The following is a 20,359-nucleotide window of genomic DNA, read 5'->3' on the forward strand; positions in this document are numbered from 1 at the left end:
ACTGAGCTGCCTTACCGACCCTCTTTTACCTAGTTTATGGATGACACAGCCTAAACAATTGCTGCCCTCCAGCATTGTGTTTTTTATACATTCATTTGATTAAGTGAAAAACGCTGAAGGAATTCAAAAACGCATTGATGGGTCAAATCCACAAGGAAAAAATAAGCGGCGCGAGCATAAAGTTTCAGAGATCTCATTTACTTTTCTTGCACTGTATAATGTTGATTTTGAAAAAGTGCTTAAGAAAAAAAAAACGCAGCTTGTGAACAAGTCCTAGACAGAAAAATACGGTAATTATTTTTTTCCTCATTAGATGCATGTCTATGAAGATTCATTTCTATGCTTACAATCGATGAATACATTAAAGGGGTATTCCCATCTCCAACATCTCATACCATTGTAGGTACAATAATAATAATATTAGCAAGTACCTCCAATTAGAAATTCAGTATAGTTTTTCTGATTCACTATGTCACTACAGGCATTGCAGGACCTTAGGCATCCATGGTTATGACCACTAGCAACTAGCTGTCACTGTATCAGTGGTCGTAACCATGGGTACCTAAGGTCCTGCAATGCCTGCACATGAGGAAAGAGACATAGCGAGTCAGATAAACTATACTACATTTCTAATTGGAGGTGTTTGCTAATATTATTACTATTATTACACCTACTACATATTGGGATAGGATCTTGGAGATGGGAATAGCCCTTTAAGCACTGTATTATTTGACCCTTGGCATTGGCAATAATAGGCTGAGTATACATGTTGAGAAATATTGTTCATTTATCAAGTGACTGAAACTTTGCCAACCAATCGAGTCTCCTTGCTTTATCTCTTCAATAGAATAACACATCAGGTCCAGAAATGCTGTTTGCTCAGGGAGGACTTCAGCTACGGAGGGACAATATTTAAGTCTGGGGAACTTTCCTAAATGCCTAAGAGCGACTTCTCCAACCAGTAGATGCACCATGGCCTCAGGAGCAGTAACGCTTTTCCTTCTCTCCACCGTCGTCATGATGGTTGTGAAGATCCTACTGAGCTTTACTAAAAGAAAGATTTATCATTTCCCACCGGGACCAACCCCACTCCCCTTCATTGGTAACCTGCACATACTGGACATAAGAAGGCAAGACATCACTTTTATGGAGGTAAGGTAAAACAATCATTTTACTTTTGATCACGAAGCTTAAAATCAGTCCTATTTCTGTCCCCATGCATGGAAACTTTATGGACAGTGGGAGCAGGACTGGACAATAAGAGAAACTTGAAGTAGAATGTCTGTCTCTAGCTCCTCCCTCTCCATAGAATCTTATAAGCACCAACTGTCATCTCCTTTTTTTTTCCGTAATGTGAAAATATGTCTTCACTGAATACAGATTTTACTTGTAAATTGAGAATGGTGGATCCATCCAATCAGAGAAAGAAGCAGATTTTTCTTATAAGATATATCACAAAGTCGCCGATTTTCATGTCTAGTATTGATTTATGAAATATAAATTAATTAATGGTTATCCTTTAAGGTGGTATTGTTTAAATTGGTACTGCATTTAACTTTGTGCGGAAACAGGGCACTCCTGAAATTTGACAGTTCAGACTAGAGACTTGGTCATTCCTGGAGATCCAGCCATCTGGCTACCTTCAGAGCAGAACTCTCAAGTGCACACTCCACACCTGGGAAACCAACCACTTTGAGGCGGCCGAAAACCTAGGCAACGAGTATTAAACTATGGAATTAAAATTCCCTCCATTCTTGAGATGATTTTTTTTTAGGAACAAAATTTGAAAAATTGCACGTTTTTACCAGTACTTTGCAATTTTAACCTTTAATAAACCCGAAACTAGAAAGTCTAACTAGGATTAGTGTATGAGACGACACTTCATTTTTTAGAGGTTTTATAAAAATACTAATTGGAGTTCTTTATGGAGCAATAGGGTGACCACATGTGGTGGCATATAGTGCTCCGAAGCAGATGTTGACAGCTGGGGTCAAAGCCATCATGTTTTTGGAATAATGGTGGGTGCCAGGTCCTTAAAGGTCCAAGGAACCTGCTGTTTCTTAATATGTATATAGATATGTTTGTTAATTTGTTAAAAAGATAATTCCCTAAAGTTCTTTTGTATTTTATCTCCTGACAATTTTTTTCCAGTCTTGAGTCTCTTGTGTATTCTTTTAGGGGGACAGGGGAGTAGAGGGATAACTTTGTTGGCCAAGGGGGCATATTGGACTTGTTAGGTTCGGAGGCATCCATAATGGAAGCTAGAATGCCAAGTATTACGCACTCTGGACGGATTGAGGCTTTCGAGTAAAATGTCCATGTCTGCAGTGGAACAACAGTTTTTATTTGGTTGTGATTAGATGCGTTTCAATAATATATTATTCTTTTACAGCTTGCAAAGAAATACGGTTCGTTCTTCACCTTCCATTTGGGCTCTGCGAAAGCGGTGGTTCTGGTTGGGTACGAAGCCAATAAAGAGGCTCTTGTCACAGCCAATTATGATTTTGGAAATCGTGGTCCAATCCGTATTGCTGATGACTTTCAGATGAATCATGGTAAGTAAGCCTCTCAAGTCATTTTGAGAATACGGAAAACGGTCTTAGGAGCGCAGGAAAGAGACTCAGATGAGAGATGGGGTTAAACCATAAACACCTCCACCTGATGAAGACGGATCCTCCGCCGAAACGTGTTGTGGTTTAACCCCATCTCTGGTCTGAGTCTCTTTCCTGCGCTCCTAAGACGGTTTCGATATTCTCATTGCTCCTATCCTCCATCAGAGGTTTTCGACTGGAGCTGCGGTGGAGACCTGGCATCCTTGTCTGTCCCTGGGTTGCTTCCTAAGCGCTCCTCTATGACCCCTCATTACTGACTCTAATCTCAAGTCATTTTAGCCTAGAATTACTTGAGAATTGGAGTTCACGGCTTCACGCACGTAATCTCCAGCATTAGCAAGCATGGCTGTGGTGGCTTTGTGCCATGATTGTGCCACGATTTTGCTCCTTGCAGTCTAGCCCTCTGCATAATAAAATCAGATTAGTCCCACATCCGAGAACAGGTGATGGGAACAAGGTACACATACCATAAAGGCAACACATATTGCTACTAAGAACACTGAGAGGAGAGGATAAGAACCTAGTCAGCATGTGACCCCAAGTATGAAAATCGCATTCTGGTGGTCATGTGATAAAGGAGAATCCTGACAGTATGCACATCGCACACAGTCACAATTTGTCACGTGATACAGGAGAATCTTGACAGTATGCACATTGTACACCATCACAATTTGGCAAATAAAATGACTGCAAAAATTTCACTCGAGTTAGAAAATCCATTTATTGAAAATAATCCAGTAATAAAAGGGAAGGCTTCCTCTGTGCAAAGGTCACAGATTAGTTGTAAGGACTGACCTTTATGCCAAGTATCCAAGAAATGAATGAAAAATTGAATTATCTTGCAAAACATATGACTCAACTGCGCCATAACTGCAAATGTTATCATTTTTTCTCTTCTAGGAGTGGTCTTCTCCAATGGAGAAATATGGAAAATAACTCGAAGATTTATGCTTTCCATATTAAGAGATCTTGGGATGGGGAAGAAACCCATTGAAGGCAGGATTATCGATGAGCTACAGTTTCTAAGTACAGCTATTCAGTCTTATAATGGTGAGTGGTGTCAGTTTCATACAGGACACTGTGGTGTCGAAGCGTTGACCCTTCTCCTGTATACACACTTTACATGGGGGTCCCATGTTCTTCAGTGGTGATCTACCAATCCTTGAGTTTTGTTGGCATGTGCTGACCAATAAATGACTATAAACATTGACCATATATCACTGTGGTTATAATTAACTCATTGCCTACAGTCAGGAATTTACTGGGACAATTACATGATCCAAGCAGTGCTTTTGCTAAGCCATATATTTTGGGGGGTTTTCTGTGCATTTTGAGAATGTATTTTATATGTCTGTTCGGTAATGTTATTTCACATGGTATATTCCAGGTAAACCTTTTGATAAGAAAATTCTTTATCTTGCTGCCCCTAACATAACTTTTGGGATGTTATTTGGGAGACGATTTGACTATAATAACCCAACATTTCAGAAGATGATAACCATCATGGATGAGCTTGTTATCAACACTGGTACTCCGCCAGCAAAGGTAATGTACACCAATATCACTGAAAATAGTGATTAGTAAATAAATTATACACCAGATAAAGACAAAGATAGAACTCAGGTCAGGACATGGGGTAACACCATAGAAACAGGTGCGAGATATGGATATATAGAGGCAAATATGTAGTATACACAGTCAGAGGACAGACTTATTCTGAAACAAATATAAACCTAGCACTCAACTTAAAGGTATATGCAAGGCGGTTTATTGTAGTACACGAAAAAAGACGTTTCTGTCAATGTGACCTTCTTCAGTTACGTGTGGTATATAGATTGTAAAGAGCTTCTAGGCATCTATCAGAAAGGACGATGGGTGTCCACCGGCCATCACACCGCATCTGGAGGCACGTTTGCCCCTCTCCTATATACTGACAAGCTCATTACCTTAGAGAGATTATTCTCCTCAACGCTTAAAGTACCATCGTCCTTTCTGATAGATGCCTATAAGCTCTACACAATCTACATACCACACGTAACTGAAGAAGGTCACATTGACCGAAACGTCTTTTTTCGTGTACTACAATAAACCGCCTTGCAAATACGTTTAAGTTGAGTGCTAGGTTTATATTTGTTGCTTTAACGGTTTGGGAACCTAACCGTAGCGCCATCTTGAGTTATGCTCACGGTGTTCTTTCTAGACTTATTCTGAAGGCTAAGTACATAGGGTTCTCATATAATTAGATCAATATTCATACTACTGAATGGAAGCACTGATTAGGATGGGGGTGGTGAAAGTAGCACAGGAGGGTTTGGGAGGAATTGAGCACTTATACTAAACTTAATGCATACATTTTCTGGGGTGGTGACTCTTTGTGGGTTGGTTCAGTTGCACAAGCCAATGACTTAAAATGGTTGTCCAATGAATAAAGTACATTTTACTCAATAGATCTTAGAATCAAGATGGATTTGTGTTGTGAACTCATTTTCTGGTTTACCTCTGGCTTCTGGTGAGGGTGGTGGAGCTGGCTGGGTTGACAGAGGAGTCGTGAGTTCTCCATCCGGGCTCCCTCTAGTGGAGACAGTAGGTAAGGAAGCTGATCTAAATGGCAGAGACCTGCCACCTGAGGAGGAGGACTGTGAGTGGACATCAGGATTTAAGACAGCCGACTCCCTAATTTTGTGCTGGTGATTTTTTCCTGCCCTGAGGTTCTGGCTTCCAGTTCTGTTCCTGCCTTCTCAAGCTAAGTGTGCACTGCTATTTTTTCACATGAGATTTGGTCTGGTTTACTCAGTTTTTTGTGGTCAGCCAGCCCCTGCTGGGGCTGTGCTGAATTTCCATTCTTATGTCTCTGTTTATGCCAGTTTGCCTTTTGTCCCTGATCAGATTGGTCTCTTTTTGCTCTGTCTTCAGAATATACCAGAGTGCTGATATAGGGAATTGAAGTCTAGCGACTTCAGGGTTTTTGTTATCAGAAAGTGTTGGACATTTTTTGGCAGGGTTTTGTGCGTGATTGCAGACAGCATCTTTCCTTTACTGTCCTTTCTAGTTAGTGTGGGCCCCATCGTTTGCTCAGCCTATTTTTTTTATCTGTGTTTGTGCTTTCATCTTGTCTCACCAACAATACATGTTTGGGCAGTTTAGATTTCCCCTTTTCTTGCTTTAGGCTTATTTAGTTCTCTGGCTGTGACGAGGCATCTAGAATCATCGCAAGTACGCTCCACGGCTACTGCTAGTTGTGTGGATAGGATCATGTTATGATGAGTCACCGAAGGAGGAAAAAACAAAATACCAGCTAAGTCCAGAAAAACCAGAGAGGTTGGCAGCTATCGGATTGCAGATCCCTGGACCTATCCACAACAACTAGCAGTAGCCGTGGGGGGTTCCTACGGTGCCCTAGACCCCTCGATCACAGCCGGAGAACTACATAGCCTAAAGACAGAAAGGGGAAAAACTAAACTGCCCCAGAGCAGACCCCAAAGCAATAGGCAGCCCCCAACATATAATGACAGTGAAGCAAGATGAAAACACTAACACAGATAGAAAGATAGGTTGAGCAAATGATGGGGCCCAAGCTAACTACATAGGACAGGATAGGAAAGCTGCTGTCTGCCATCCGCAAAAACCCTATCAAAATGAGCCAACCGACTGATAGGAAAAACAGGCCCTGAAGTCGCTAGGCTTCAAAAGACTATATCAGCACTCAGGTATATTCTGAAGACAGAGCAAAAGATCAACAGATCAGAGACAAAAATGGAATTCAGCTCACCCCCGGCCGGGGATGGCAGAACTCCCAAAAAACAAGGCAAAACAAAAACAAAACTGAAGAGTACAAAGTAGAGCAGAAAAACTTAGCTTTGAGATGCAGGAATCAGACTGGTCTCCAAGAATCCAGCAGGAAAATCACCAGCCAGGAAGAAGGGCGTCGGCAGCCTTATATCCAGTCCTCAATTCCAGCCACCCAGTCATCATCTAGCTGCCCAGGTGTTTGATAATCAGCCTCACTACCTTCGTTCTACAGAGGAGGGAGTTCATCAGACCTCAATGGTGAAGGGAAAAATGAACTCACAACAGGATCAGGGGTCTGCAATCCGCTTAGTTACCAACCTCTCTGGTTTTCTGTGGCTTAGCTTGTTTTTGTTTTTCCTCCTCGGTGACTCATTCATAACAGATTTGTTAAAAAAAAGTCCCTGTACTAAGATAATGTTATAAATGGCTGTGTCTGACCATACAGGATCATGGTTGGCACTGACCATAATTCTTGAGCAGGAAATAAATAAGTAATTAAACAGATGACATAGCAGTGGCTTGCAGTTACTGCTTTAGGTGAGGTAAAACATTTCCCTGCCTGTTTTATCCCAGGAGTGAGTGTTTCTGTCGCGACTCCAGCTCTCTGACTTCATCATAAATCAAGTTAAAGACGTGAGCTTAAAGGCTCCTACTTCACTGACTTGATTTATGATGATTTCAGAGAGCTTGAGACATGACAAAAAGACTCAGTCCTGTGATAAAACAGGCAGGGAAATATTTTACCTCACAGAAAGAAGCAATTGCAAGCTACTGCTATGTCGTTTGCATAAACAATTATTCTTCCTTGTGGCATGTGCTAATGGTTGGCATGGTCAGGCACACCCATTACACAATACGTAGCAAGGGCACATTTATAAGATTATGTCAGCACAGGAACATTTTTTAACACATTAAAATGTGGAACTTATTATCATTCCAAGAGCTATTGATTAAAATGTACTTTGTTCGTGGGCCAACCCCTATAATTCCCTCCAGAACTGTTTTCTGTCATTTAGCCTTATACACTACAGTATTCGTAGATTCATGATATTTAGCCATATCATTGGATATTTTCCTATTCTAGATTTACAATGTCTTCCCAAAGCTGAAATTTTTCTTAAAAGAACCACGACTTGTTAGGAACCGGATTGATCAACTAAATGAAATTTTGAAGGATCTCTTTAACGAATCGAAAGAAGTTAAAGGTGAAGATTCTTTCAGGACATTTGCCGAAGCCTTCGTGCAGAAGGATGAAAGGGTAAAGAGCTTTAAAGGGAACCATCACCATAAAATTGCAGAGATTACTGTTCACCAATAATTAGGAAAGCTCTCCTTATTCTTAAGCCAAGAATAAGCAGGGAAGAAAATGTCTTTTATCTCTGACCCCTGTAGATGTACGTCATGGTGTAATAGTGTAATATCACTATTTTACGTCTTTGCGTCTTTTAGGAAATTGTAGAAGATGAAAAAGAGAAACTCTTCACAGAAAGGAATTTCTTGGCTACTGCATTTGATTTTATGCTTGGTGGGACGGAGACCACGTCCACGACGATACAGTGGGCTATTCTGCTCATGATGAAATATCCTCAGATACAGAGTAAGTAGTAATACAAGTTGACCCACTAAAGACAAGATCGAGTGCAGGTTAAGCCAACAAATGAAAAGAAAATCACATTTTATGTTTTCCAGGAAAAGCTCAGGATGAAATTGAAAACGTGATTGGGTTTGAGCGTCTGCCTAGATGGGATGACCAGAAAGTCCTTCCATACTGCTTGGCTTTAGTCCATGAAGTTCAGCGATTTGCTAGCATTTTCCAGTATTTACCACATTCTACCTCCACCGATGTGCATTTCCGAGACTATTTTATACCAAAGGTAATTCTTTTCCTGGCAACAAATATTGTGTTGCAAAACTGTCACGATCCAGGTTGGATCTGACAGAGCATATGCACAAAGTAACCTTTTTTTTTCCCTTGGCTGTGTGCCAAAGGTGGTTTTGCCCCCGGTGGCCATTAGGGTCATTGCACTGTGGTGATTTCAGTTGTAGTTTCCCCCCCCCCGGTGGCCATTAGGGTCATTGCACTTTGGTTACCTTTACCTTAGTTTGTGCACGTAATTATGTAACAGGTGTGGTAGCTCTATAAGAGAGTATCAGGTGTGTTGATCACTGTTGGTGAAAGTATCCATTTGCAAGCAAGCCTGGGTGAAGGATGGAGCTAAAGGAGAGTCACAGGCAGCTCAGAGAGAGTCCTAGAGTGGATTGGTGGAGCCAGCAATGGTGTCTGCAAGGAGTGCTGGCATGGCGTGGTGGAGTCGCAGCGATGGTGCCAGCAAGGAGTGCCTGCATGGCTTGGTGGAGTGGCAGTTGCCGTGTAGAACTGCACTCACGGTGCTGGACTTGGTTGCTGAGAGCTGGACTCAAGCATGCTGGACTTTTTGGCAGAAAAGCTGGACTCATTTGCGGGACTCCGCTTCTGGACAGCTGCATGGAGGTGGTGGACTCTGGTTGCTCCAAGGCTGCACTATGGTGCATAAGCAACAGAGCAAAGCTAAGTGGTGTTTCCCCTGTTTTGTCACTTTTCCTTATGTGTGTTTAGTGCAGTGGTGGGATTAGTTTCCGCACCGACCAATTCCCTAGCGAGGGTTTAGGTGCAGGGTGAGTTAGGGTTTTGAGGTTCCTGATCATCACCCGGTGCGGAACCGGCCTAGGGAACGTTAGGAGTGTAGAGACACTGACTCAGGGGAGTGCAGGAGGTCTCCACGTCTTTATTCCCTATCGCAGGGCCACCATTGTTATTGTTACCCAGGTTTCCCCTTTTCCCCTATGTCTTATTGTATTAGTTAACGGCCTGCGGGCTGCGTCACATAGGACAATCACACGTGCCGCGTCCTGTTGTATCAGTTACTGGCCTGCTGGCCGTGTCACTCAGGAAGGGGCACGTGACAAAAACCTAATGTAAGCGTTATCCAAATTGTTTCACTATTCAAGTAACCCGGATTATAACTTTACTTAATCTCTAAACCTTTATTGGTGGTGATACTATTACTGTTCATTCAGTGCTATACTGTACACTTCAGATCTATAACAGTCAATGTCAACATGGGGCACTGTATGTTGCCACTGTGATGAGGGGCACCATATGTCTGCCACTGATATAATGGGCACTGTATGTCTGCCACTGGTATGAGAGCACTGTATGTCTGCCACTGGTGTGAGAGCTCTGTATGTCTACCACTGGTATGAGGGCCACTGTATGCCTGCCACTGTTATGAGGCTCACTGTATGTCTGCCACTGGTATGAGAAGTAGAGTGTGTCTACCACAGGTATGATGGTAAATGTACATCTGCCATAATATGAAGGACATTGTATGTCTGCCATGGTTATGAGGAAAACTGTACATCTGCCACTGTTATGAGGAGTACAGTGTGTTTGCCACTGGTATAAGGGAAACTGTATGTCCGCCCTGGTATGAGGGACTCTGTATGTCTGCCACTGTTATGAGGGCACTGTATGTTTCCAATGTAATGAGGGGCACTATATGTTGTCATTGTTATGCGGTGCACGGTTTGCCTGCCATTGGTATGATGGGCACTGTATGTCTGCCACTGGAATGAGGGGCACTGTATGTCTGCCTCTGGTATGAAGAGTACAGTATGCTTGCCACTGATATGAGTGACAATGTATGTCTACCTCTGATATGAGTGACTCTGTATGTCTGCCACTGTTATGAGGAGTACTGTGTGTCTGCCACTAGTATGATGGGCGCTGTATGTCTGCCAATGGTATGATGGGTGAAATATCTCTGCCTTTTTTACGAGGATTACTGTGTGTCTGCCACTGTTATGAGGGGCACTGTATATCTGCTATTTGTTTGAGGAGTACTGTATGTCTGCCATTGTTATAAGGGACTTTGTATCTTTGCCACTGTTATAAAGGGCTTTATATGTATGCCACTGGTATGAGACACTGTGTCTGGCACTTGTCTAGTGAAAACTGTACTGTATATCCAGCCTTTTCTATGGAAGACAGTGCCTTGCACTGTTATGGGACACTGCGTACCTTGAACTTTTATGATGGAATTGCGAGACAGGCAATATTTGGGTACAGTTCTAGAGAAACTGTGTGGCTGGCAATAGCACAGGGGCAATGTCATGTATGTGGGACACTTATGGAGACACTGTGCATCTAACACTATTATAGGGAACCTCTGTGGCTGGCACTGGTATGGGGAGACCAATATAATTAACAATTATATTGGCGCTCTGTATGTCTGAGACATCGCGAGTCTGTTATTTTAATGGAGGGAACTGTACAGCTGGAAATGGTATAGGGGCAGGCTCGGACTGGCCCACAGGAAAACATGCGATGCTCACAGGGGGTCACTGTGCGGGACTATCTTGACAAAATAGAGCAGCATGTTGGACTACTTTGTTCAGTACTTTTCTCCAGATCAGAGTTTCTTAAACAGGATTTCCAATGCACATGTGAACATAGCCTACCAGTTCTCTGAATGCTGAGCTCTGTATAACCCTGCCCACTCCACTGATTGGCAGCTTTCTGTGTACACTGTGCATAGGCATAAATCTGCCAATCAGTTGTGGAGGCGGGGTTATACACAGCTTATGAGTATGGAGGACTACATATTCAGTACATTGGCTTAATGGTTAGCACTGTTGCTTTGCAGCACTGGTGTACTGGGTTCAAATCCCACCACGGACAACACTGATAGGGAATGTAGATTGATAGTCCCAATGTACAGTAATGTGTCTCATTGAATCCTTGTAGAGGAAAGGTCGCACTCAACAGGATAAAATGTGACACATTTATTCACATATAATTACATGTCAGGTCAGAGTGGAAAAACAAGAGTGCTCACAAGCTGACAACGGCCGTTTCGCACTGCTCTAGCACTTCCACGGGTCCGAGCAGCGCGAAACGGCCATTGTCAGCTTGTGAGCACTCTTGTTTTTCCACTCCTACCTGACATGTAATTATATGTCAATAAATGTGTCACATTTTATCCTGTTGAGTGCGACCTTTCCTCTACAAGGATTCAATGAGTTGATCGCTGCGAGGTCAAGCACCCGGGAGCTCAGGACGACAGCTGACTGCCAGACATACACCACCAGCGGACATCTGGTAATAGCGGTGCCGTCTGCAATCTCTATTTTGTACAGTAATGTTTCTGCACAGCGCAGTGGAAATTAATGGTGCTATATAAGTGAGTAGAATAAATTAATCTAAAACATTTGTCAAGAGGAATTCAAATTTCCACGGTGCCCATGAAAAACAGAAGAAAGACATTTACGGCCGCCTCTGTTAAGTACAGTTAGCATAGAGGGAATAGCTGGAATCCCACTAGCGATTATTATATTTGCAAGAAGTGTGAAGTACGTGAAACACATCTGTCATTCTATATTTTAGGGAACCACAGTGATTCCACTCTGGGCTTCTGTTCACGTTGATGAAACCCAATGGGAGACCCCCAAACAGTTTAACCCTAATCATTTCTTGGATGCTGATGGAAAGTTTTTGAAAAAAGATGCATTTTATCCTTTCTCCAAAGGTGAGTAGATTGCAATAACTTACTATTGTTGCAACTAAAGTTTTGCTAATTAATTTCCAAATATACCTCTATAGCAGTGAGAAAACGTTTTTTTCTGATCAAAGCTCCAAAATTCCCTGAAAATATTTTGGCATTGTTCATACTGAGGGGCCATGCTGGAGTCAGACAAAATCTTAATGAAACTGGCTCATCGGAAAAGTGCTGTGTGCCTCGCCGCATATCTTACTCCAGTCCGTGACTGGAGTAAGATTTCTGGCCTAATGTGACGAACCGTGATGTCACACCCCCATTCTGCCCCCCATTTTGGTAAAGCTGGGCAAAATTGGTGTGTGAGCTCGGAAAGTCACAACATTTTTAGACGTATCAAAGTTTTCTAGATCTCATTTTGATGAACTGGAGCCATAAAAATAATTAGATGATATAATTCTGACTGACTTCAGTCAACACTAGAGGAAGCTCAGGAGCTTACTGTATACTGATTATATACTGAGCTCAATAATAAAGGAGTGTGCAGAAAGCTCCTCTTGTTGAGGATCCAGTTCTGTTGTGATTTACCAATCCCATAATCTGACTTTTTTTCTGTATCCATAGGGCGCAGAGTGTGTGCTGGAGAAAGCCTTGCCAGAATGGAGCTATTTATTTTCATCATTGGATTGCTGCAGAAGTTCACATTCACACCTCCTCCAGGAATGAGTACGGATGACTTGGACCTCACTCCAGAAGTGGTCTTCACCATGAGGACCAAGAGTTACAAACTTTGTGCAACTCCCAGGCATTAGACTTTTCCAAAATGTGTACTTGGTAGTTGGGTCTTTGGGATGCCCGTTCAATCCGGTATTAGTCATGAAGGTCAAGTGGACCTCTATGCTCCACCATGCTGGGCACTTACTAAACTGACACCTGTCTAATAACTGTTTTTAACAAAATTAGCTCCATCTTTGTGATTATGCTGAAGAAAATCCTATAAAATGTAAGTCTTTTCATAGCATGTAGAGATGATGATGTTGACCTTGAAGGAGAAAGTGACCACTCATTTAACTACGAGTGGAGCATATAACCCAACAACATAAGACTATTGAAGCTGACAAGTAACAGAGAAGACTTGCAAATAATCATGTACTGTATAAAAAGTAAAAACGCAGAAAATGGAAAACATATATAATTTTATCACAATTGACACATTTTTCAATAATAAGTCATAACGTATGCATGCTTATAACATTTATATAGAAACTTAAAATAACTAAAAAAAACAAAACATGTAGGGTATTGAAAAGGAGAGGATGACAGATTTAATATAAGTATCCTGCATTTTGCACAAAGTTTTGCACAGGGTGGAATCAGGAACGTCATGAAGGGAGTAGCGGAATCTCAAGCTGATCATTGCTAATTACTAAACTCAAGGGGCGAAGTAAATGTTCACAACAGCAGGAGATGAGTCAGTTGATTTTTCAGGAGGTAGTGACTTATAGGTTTATAATATAGAGAGCAGATCCTCATGAGTTAAGTGATAAGGTCTGGAGGAGAACCGCCACCAGTTGAAAGTTTGAGTGTTCAAATGTAAAAATACAGGGGGCTCTAAGTGCTCCGGAGCACCTTAATGCGAGAGAAAAAGAGGTTCATACATATAGCTAGTCATTGTAAGAGTATTCTTGTGTCCTTGAGGTGCTTTATATAAGACATTGGTCCATTCACTACATAATTTGCTCATGTTAAAATATGACCCATAATTTGGAATCACTTTGTTACCCTATTTATTGATGTAGTATGTGAATTTTTTAGTGTCTCGCGATTTTCCATAATATAAAATATTTTTCAATATTAATCTGAAATATAGTGTCAAGTGTATGCCATGTGGCATCTATTGGATTTATCGTCCCGAATGGAGATGGACACATGCTTTGTCTTTCTTTTCATCTGTTGGCGTCCCGGACCTTAGCCGGGCACCAATACCTTATACGAGACCGACCCTGTTGGTATCATCTAAGGAAGGGTGTAGTTTACGGATGTGGTGTATAAAGAGCCACCTTGATCTTTTGATCATAAATGAACAAAGTGAACGGTCGCTTAGGCTGCTTTCACACAACAGTCTTTTTAAATCCGGCACGATGCAGCGAAAAGTGTAAAACCGGATCCGGAATCGGATCAGGTTTTGTCACATAGAATGTAATGATCGCCGCATCGTGCCGGATGGACATGCGGTGCCTCCTTTTTTTGCCGGATACGGCAAACATGCGCCGTGCGGCGTCAGCAAAAAACGTTCCCTGCAACGGTTTTTTACAGTGCCAAAATGGCTTTTTAAAGAGCGCATGCCCGGACACTGTGAGTTTTAACCCCACATGTGCCCGGCGAGCTTCTCTCTCTCTCTCTCTCCATACATACATACATACTTTTCTGCGGCTGACTCTCTCGTCCCCCGATGCAGCATATATTTCTCCTGCGGCTCCTTTAAATGTTGTTCAAGCCGCATCAGGCGCCACATCTACATCCGGTGTCACCGCTGCAGGCCGGATCCGCACGCCGCCGGACCCCACACACCGGATGTGTGAAAGTAGCCTTAGCTTATGCCCACAATGCCGGCTGTTCAGTTGGAGGCTCTGCCAAGGTTTCTTTTACTTTTAATGGCAAGAAAACTAATTTTGCCCTCAAATTTATGGAAATCTCTACAGAATACGACAATGATGTCAGTTCACCACTGATTTGGTAAGAACAGACATTTAAAGGGGGGCCTATAACAAGGTCAGAAATGGGCAGTTTTTGCTCTTATTTTATTCCCGCTTCCATTGTTTTTCTTTTTTACGGTTCCAGAGATAGGGGCCTTTTTTTGCAGTCCTAATTTTTATGCTCTTTGCAAAGAGATGTGTCTGATATTGTATTTATGTGGAGGAGCCTAAAGACACGCCCCCAAAAATCCTATGGGCCACGCCCCTGAGTATCCTGTGGGCCACGCCCCTGAGAATCCTGTGGGCCACACCCATGAGAATCCTGTGGGCCATGCCCCTTGTAAAGATCAGAAAAATTAGTCCTAAATAAAAGGTTCATATGATATCTCTGGAACTCTATGGTGGATTAAAAACAAATACTTGGGTGAGCAGCAAGATAAAATAAAAGCAATAATTGGACATTTTTTGACCCGTTGACATTTCTTTTTTAAGGTGCATTTTAAAAGGCGATTGTTTAGTGTCCTGTTTATAGAGGCCCAATAGAATTCTATGCGCACAGAATGATTGTTAATCCAATTGTTCTGCGCACATAGAATATTATTGTCATCGGCAGCACGTGACCTGTTTACACGGGATGATGTGTAGCCAAGAACAATGATTTTAATTCTGGCATGAATGATCTGTTTGCTTGAATTTTTGTATGAGCCGATAATTAGCGACCGAGCGTTCTAATGAACACTTGTTCCCAATTATGAACTGGTCTTAATTGGCTTTTACGGGGGAAACATTCGGATAAGAATACAGCAGTGGGTCGGTGGAGAATAATGTGGTGCCTGCGAGCAGTCTGGCTGTTGATGACAAATTGCTCAACCGCACTGGATAATTCCAAGTATGTGTGCCTGAAATCTTTTTCTAAAATAGATATGTAAAACCTTTATTTAAATTTCTTATAGTAATTGTAAATTATGTTTTTAGATGAATATTTATAGCTGTGTACAGACTGTGTAGATAAGATGCATTACAGCTTATGCATGTGATATATTTGTTGCCATTACTGGTGCAATAAAAACATCATGCTGAAGTTACTAGTATTTGTGTTTCTTATTTCCATATACATTTTTTTTAATTTAAATTAACCATCAGAATCCTGTCTCACTTCTGATTTACAATTGATCAGCTTCAAATCTGCATCAAAATCTGCAAAAAAAATCAATGGCCGATTTTGAATGCAGATTTTATCAGATATTTCTGTCACTTATAGGGTATGTGCACATTTTGCATTTTTATTGCATTTCTTTCTGCAAAGTTTTGTCACAAAACCTGAAGGATTTCCTATTATCCAAAAAGTGAATAAGATTCCTGAAGTGTCATGCACACGGGGACGGCTCCAGGTTTTCGTGGGCCCCGGGCAAAAGAGTCTCAGTGGGCCCCTTTAACACATACCACGATTCATGATGCAAAGATAAGAAATCTAGGTATAGTACAATGTCAACAATTTCACTTACTTCTCACATTACCTGAGTGATATCTATTGTAAATTCTACAATTGCTCAGAAACTGGTGAATCCTTGCAGCACACAGTGTGTGCCCTGGGGAGATCCAAAAGTCTGCAGTGACATAAAGAAAATGCTGATTTTAGAGTGGACAGTATAGTCCTCCATACATAAGTGTGGGCACCACATAGTCTTCCATACAGTATTATGAGCACCACACAGTCCTCCATACAGTATTATGGGCACCACACAGTCCTCCATACAGTATTATGGGCACCACACAGTTCTCCATACAGTATTATGGGCACCACATAGCCTTCCGTACAGTATTATGGGCACCACACAGTCCTCCATACAGTATTATGGGCACCACACAGTCCTCCATACAGTATTATGGGCACCACACAGTCCTCCATACAGTATTATGGGCACCACATAGCCTTCCATACCGTATTATGGGCACCACACAGTTCTCCATACAGTATTATGGGCACCACATAGCCTTCCATACCGTATTATGGGCACCATACAGTCCTCAACTTAGTATTACAGGTAAAACATAGTCTTCCATACAGTATTATGGGCACCACATAGCCTTCCATACAGTATAATGGGCACCACATAGTCTTCCATACAGTATTATGGGCACCACATAGCCTTCCATACAGTATTATGGGCACCACATAGCCTTCCATACAGTATTATGGGCACCACATAGTCTTCCATACCATATTATGGGCACCACACAGTCCTCAACTTAGTATTACAGGTAAAACATAGTCTTCCATACAGTATTATGGGCACCACATAGCCTTCCATACAGTATAATGGGCACCACATAACCTTCTATATATAAGAGCTGACACCCTGCAGCAGCGCTCTCGATCAGTGCACTTATTGCGGGCGTTTAACCCCAATGATGCCGCTGTCAATAATGATAGTGACATCACGGGGCATCTCAGAGGAAGCTCCCTCTGTGCTCCCATCGGTACAATGCGATTGCAAACGCGTTATGCCTATGGTCTAAATGGTGATTAAAAAAACGAATGTAAATAAAAATAGTATTTATGAAAACGTTATGTTGTCCTGCAAAAACTAGAAAAATAAAAAAAGTTATATCTCTCAGAATAAAACAAAGCTAAAATAATTATTTTTTCTATAACAATGTTTTTATTGTGTACAAGCGTCAAAACATAAAAAAAAAATAAAAGTGGAATCTCTGTCATCATACTGACACGAAGAATAAAGATGCCTTATCAATTTTACCACATGTGAAATGGCATTAGAAAAAAAAACATTCTTGAATTGCTGGTTTTTGTTCATTCTGCCTCCCAAAAATCGGAATAGAAAGCGATCAAAAAAAAAGTCATGTACCTGAAAATGGTACCAATAAAAATGTCAACTCATCCTGCAAAAAAAACAGTCCTCACCTATCTCTGCCAGCTGAAATATGGAAAAATTATAGCTATCAAAATATGGCGATGCAAAAAAGTTTTTGCAATAAAAAGCGCCTTTTAGTGTGTGACAGCAGCTAAGCATAAAACCTGATATAAAAATGAAATCGCTGTAATCAAACCGACCCGAAGAAGAAACTTACCTAATCACCTATACTGCACAAGGAACGGCGTAAAAAATAAAACCAATTCATCACCTGCTGTTGATTTGTTCATTCTGCCTCCCAAAGATCGCAGTAAGGCTGGGCTCACATCTGTCCTGTGCTCTGCGCTTTGCGCTAACACCGGAGATCCGCGTAAATCTCTGAAATATTTGATTCAGTTGGAATCCTCGGTGAAATATGAGGGCAGATGGAGGCACTGTGTATGCAGTATGGCCGGATATGATCCGGCGGCAGCGTCAGACTGGAGCGCCTTGGGCCCACCAGAAAAAATCATTCCTGGGGCCCACTATGTAGCTACATAGAAATAAATACAAGACCACCAATTGTGCGGTAAAACGCACTAATATTAGGGTACAATATAAGGTAGTACACGTCTTAATTATGTAGCAGGGGTTGAGGTAGTCTCCCTCATAGAATATAAAGTAGCCCCCTCATAGAATATAAAGTAGCCAACTCATATAATATAAAGTAGCTCCCTCATAGGGTACAATGCAGCCCCTTCATACTACATAAAGTAGCCTCCATATAGTATAATGTAGCCCAGTCACAGAATATAATGCAGCCCTTATATAGTATAATGCAGCCCACTCATAGAATCTAATGCAGCTCCCTCATAGACTATAATTTTGCTCCCTCATAGAGTATAATGCAGCCCCCCATAGAATATAATGTAGAACCACAGCCCCATAGCGGCCGCGTAGACTGGGGGCCCCTGGGGGAGCGGGGACCCTGGTCTGTCGGCCCTGATAGCAGGCAGTGTTAGCCGCAACCTGCGGCAAACACTGCCCGCTATTAAAGTGAAATGAATATTCAATCCTCTCCACGCCCATGGGGGTGTGGGGAAGGGTGAATATTAATTTCTCTTTAGCAGCGGAAACAGCAGCAGCCGGCTCCTGCCTCCTGTCACCCGCTGCTGCTCCGCTGGCACCGAGGGCTCCCATAGCAGCTGCGTGGTGTGCAGCTATTAGCAACACGCCACTGGCTGGGGGCCCCTAGAGCAGTGGGGGCCTCTGGCAGCTGCTGGTCCTGTATGCCAGCAGGTGTAAGTGCCTGGGCCCACCAGAAAATCCTCCGGTTCTCCGGTGGCCCAGTCTGACACTGGTACTGTATATTCACAGAATACAGTAGGGACACCTTTATAAACTTATTTTTAATCATGTGTAATTGTGGATTTTTTTTAATTTTACAAGATCTATTGACTAAAATGTTTTTCTATTCGTAGGACTAGAGTTGAGCGAAACGGGTCGAAAAATTTCAAAAGTCGCCGACTTTTGGCAAAGTCGGGTTTCATGAAACGAAACCCGACCCTAGGATGAGGTCGGCCACGAGGTCGGCGACTTACGCGCCAAAGTCGCGTTTCAAAAGTTTGTTTTGCGCTCTTTCAGCCAATCAGGATCCACGGACACTGTGGGCAACGTGATGACATAGGCAGGGGTCACCACCATCTTTCAGAAGGGCATGCAAGTGATTGGCTTGCTTTGGTGGGCGTCACAGGGGTTATAAAAGGGCGTGCACGCCGACCGCCATCTTACTTCTGCCGATCTTAGCATAGGGAGAGGTTGCTGCTGCTGATTCTTTAGGGAGAGCGTTAGGCAGGGAAGAAGAAAAAAAAACTGCTTCTGCTGCTAGCGATTTTGCCTGTACAACACACCAGTCACTGTGTGTGCAGTGCAAGAGGAGGCTATATTGTGGTGGATCAGCGGTGTTGGTTGTTAGGCTGCCTTCTAAGGCTTCCTGACAGCTGCATTGCTGTTTACCCACTGCTCTGCAAACTGCTTTTTTAAAAGCAATCCCAATTTTTTTCTTTGTCCTGCTGAGGTACTGAGCGTGCATTTTTTCACACCATACAGCGGTGTTATCACAGCCACAGTGAAGCTATCTGTGTGTCACTCTGTGAGAATAAGTCGAGGACATGTTCCGTTCTTACAGACCTGCACCTACTAGTTTTGTCTAGCTTTCAAACAGTTAAATATATTTGCTGTTTGATCACATTCAAAACTATAGAGAGACAGCGTGTGTCAGTCCGTATACTTAAAAAACACGGAGCTTGACAATTTTACGTACACAGGACAGCCGTGTACGTGCACGCTCCTCTCAGTACCGTGTAACGGCTGTTATCACGGCCACAGTGAAGCTGTGTGTCACTGTGGAAGGATGATAAGTGGAGGACTTGTTCCGTTCTTACAGACCTACACTCTAGGGAGATTCCTATTCTGCCTAATTCTACTTACACCTTGTAGTTTGTGATACTCTAGCCAATTTCTGCCTGTGACATAGCGCTCTGATATTCAGTGGGCCTCACACAATCCAAAACTGTCCAGTGTCCACTAGTGTGTGCAGAAATTCAAAATCTCTGTGATCCTGTAGTCACTTTTTTCACACCTGTGCCATCGAGCCTGTGACATAGCGCTCTGATATTCAGTGGGCCTCACACAATCCAAAAGTGTCCAGTGTCCACTAGTGTGTGCAGAAATTCAAAATCACCCTTATCCTGTAGTCACTTTTTTCACACCTGTGCCATCAAGCCTGTGACATAGCGCTCTGATATTCAGTGGGCCTCACACAATCCAAAAGTGTCCAGTGTCCACTAATGTGTGCAGAAATTCAAAATCTCCCT

At 42.4% G+C, this 20,359-nt stretch overlaps 1 protein-coding gene across 1 annotated transcript; it reads left to right on the forward strand.

The window, feature by feature from the left end:
- Positions 1-923: 923 nt before the first annotated feature.
- LOC141079542 (cytochrome P450 2W1-like) lies at positions 924-15,712 on the forward strand. The gene is made up of 9 exons (XM_073565352.1): positions 924-1,152; positions 2,393-2,555; positions 3,513-3,662; positions 4,000-4,157; positions 7,486-7,659; positions 7,851-7,998; positions 8,091-8,275; positions 11,827-11,968; positions 12,560-15,712. The coding sequence occupies exons 1-9, from the start codon at positions 973-975 to the stop codon at positions 12,745-12,747; spliced, it is 1,488 nt and encodes a 495-aa protein (XP_073421453.1). The 5' UTR covers positions 924-972; the 3' UTR covers positions 12,748-15,712.
- The last annotated feature ends 4,647 nt before the right edge of the window (positions 15,713-20,359 follow it).

Source organism: Dendrobates tinctorius, unplaced genomic scaffold (genome assembly GCF_039654945.1).
Source record: "Dendrobates tinctorius isolate UK_male_01 unplaced genomic scaffold, ASM3965494v1 ptg000679l, whole genome shotgun sequence".
Taxonomy (NCBI): Eukaryota; Metazoa; Chordata; class Amphibia; order Anura; family Dendrobatidae; genus Dendrobates; species Dendrobates tinctorius.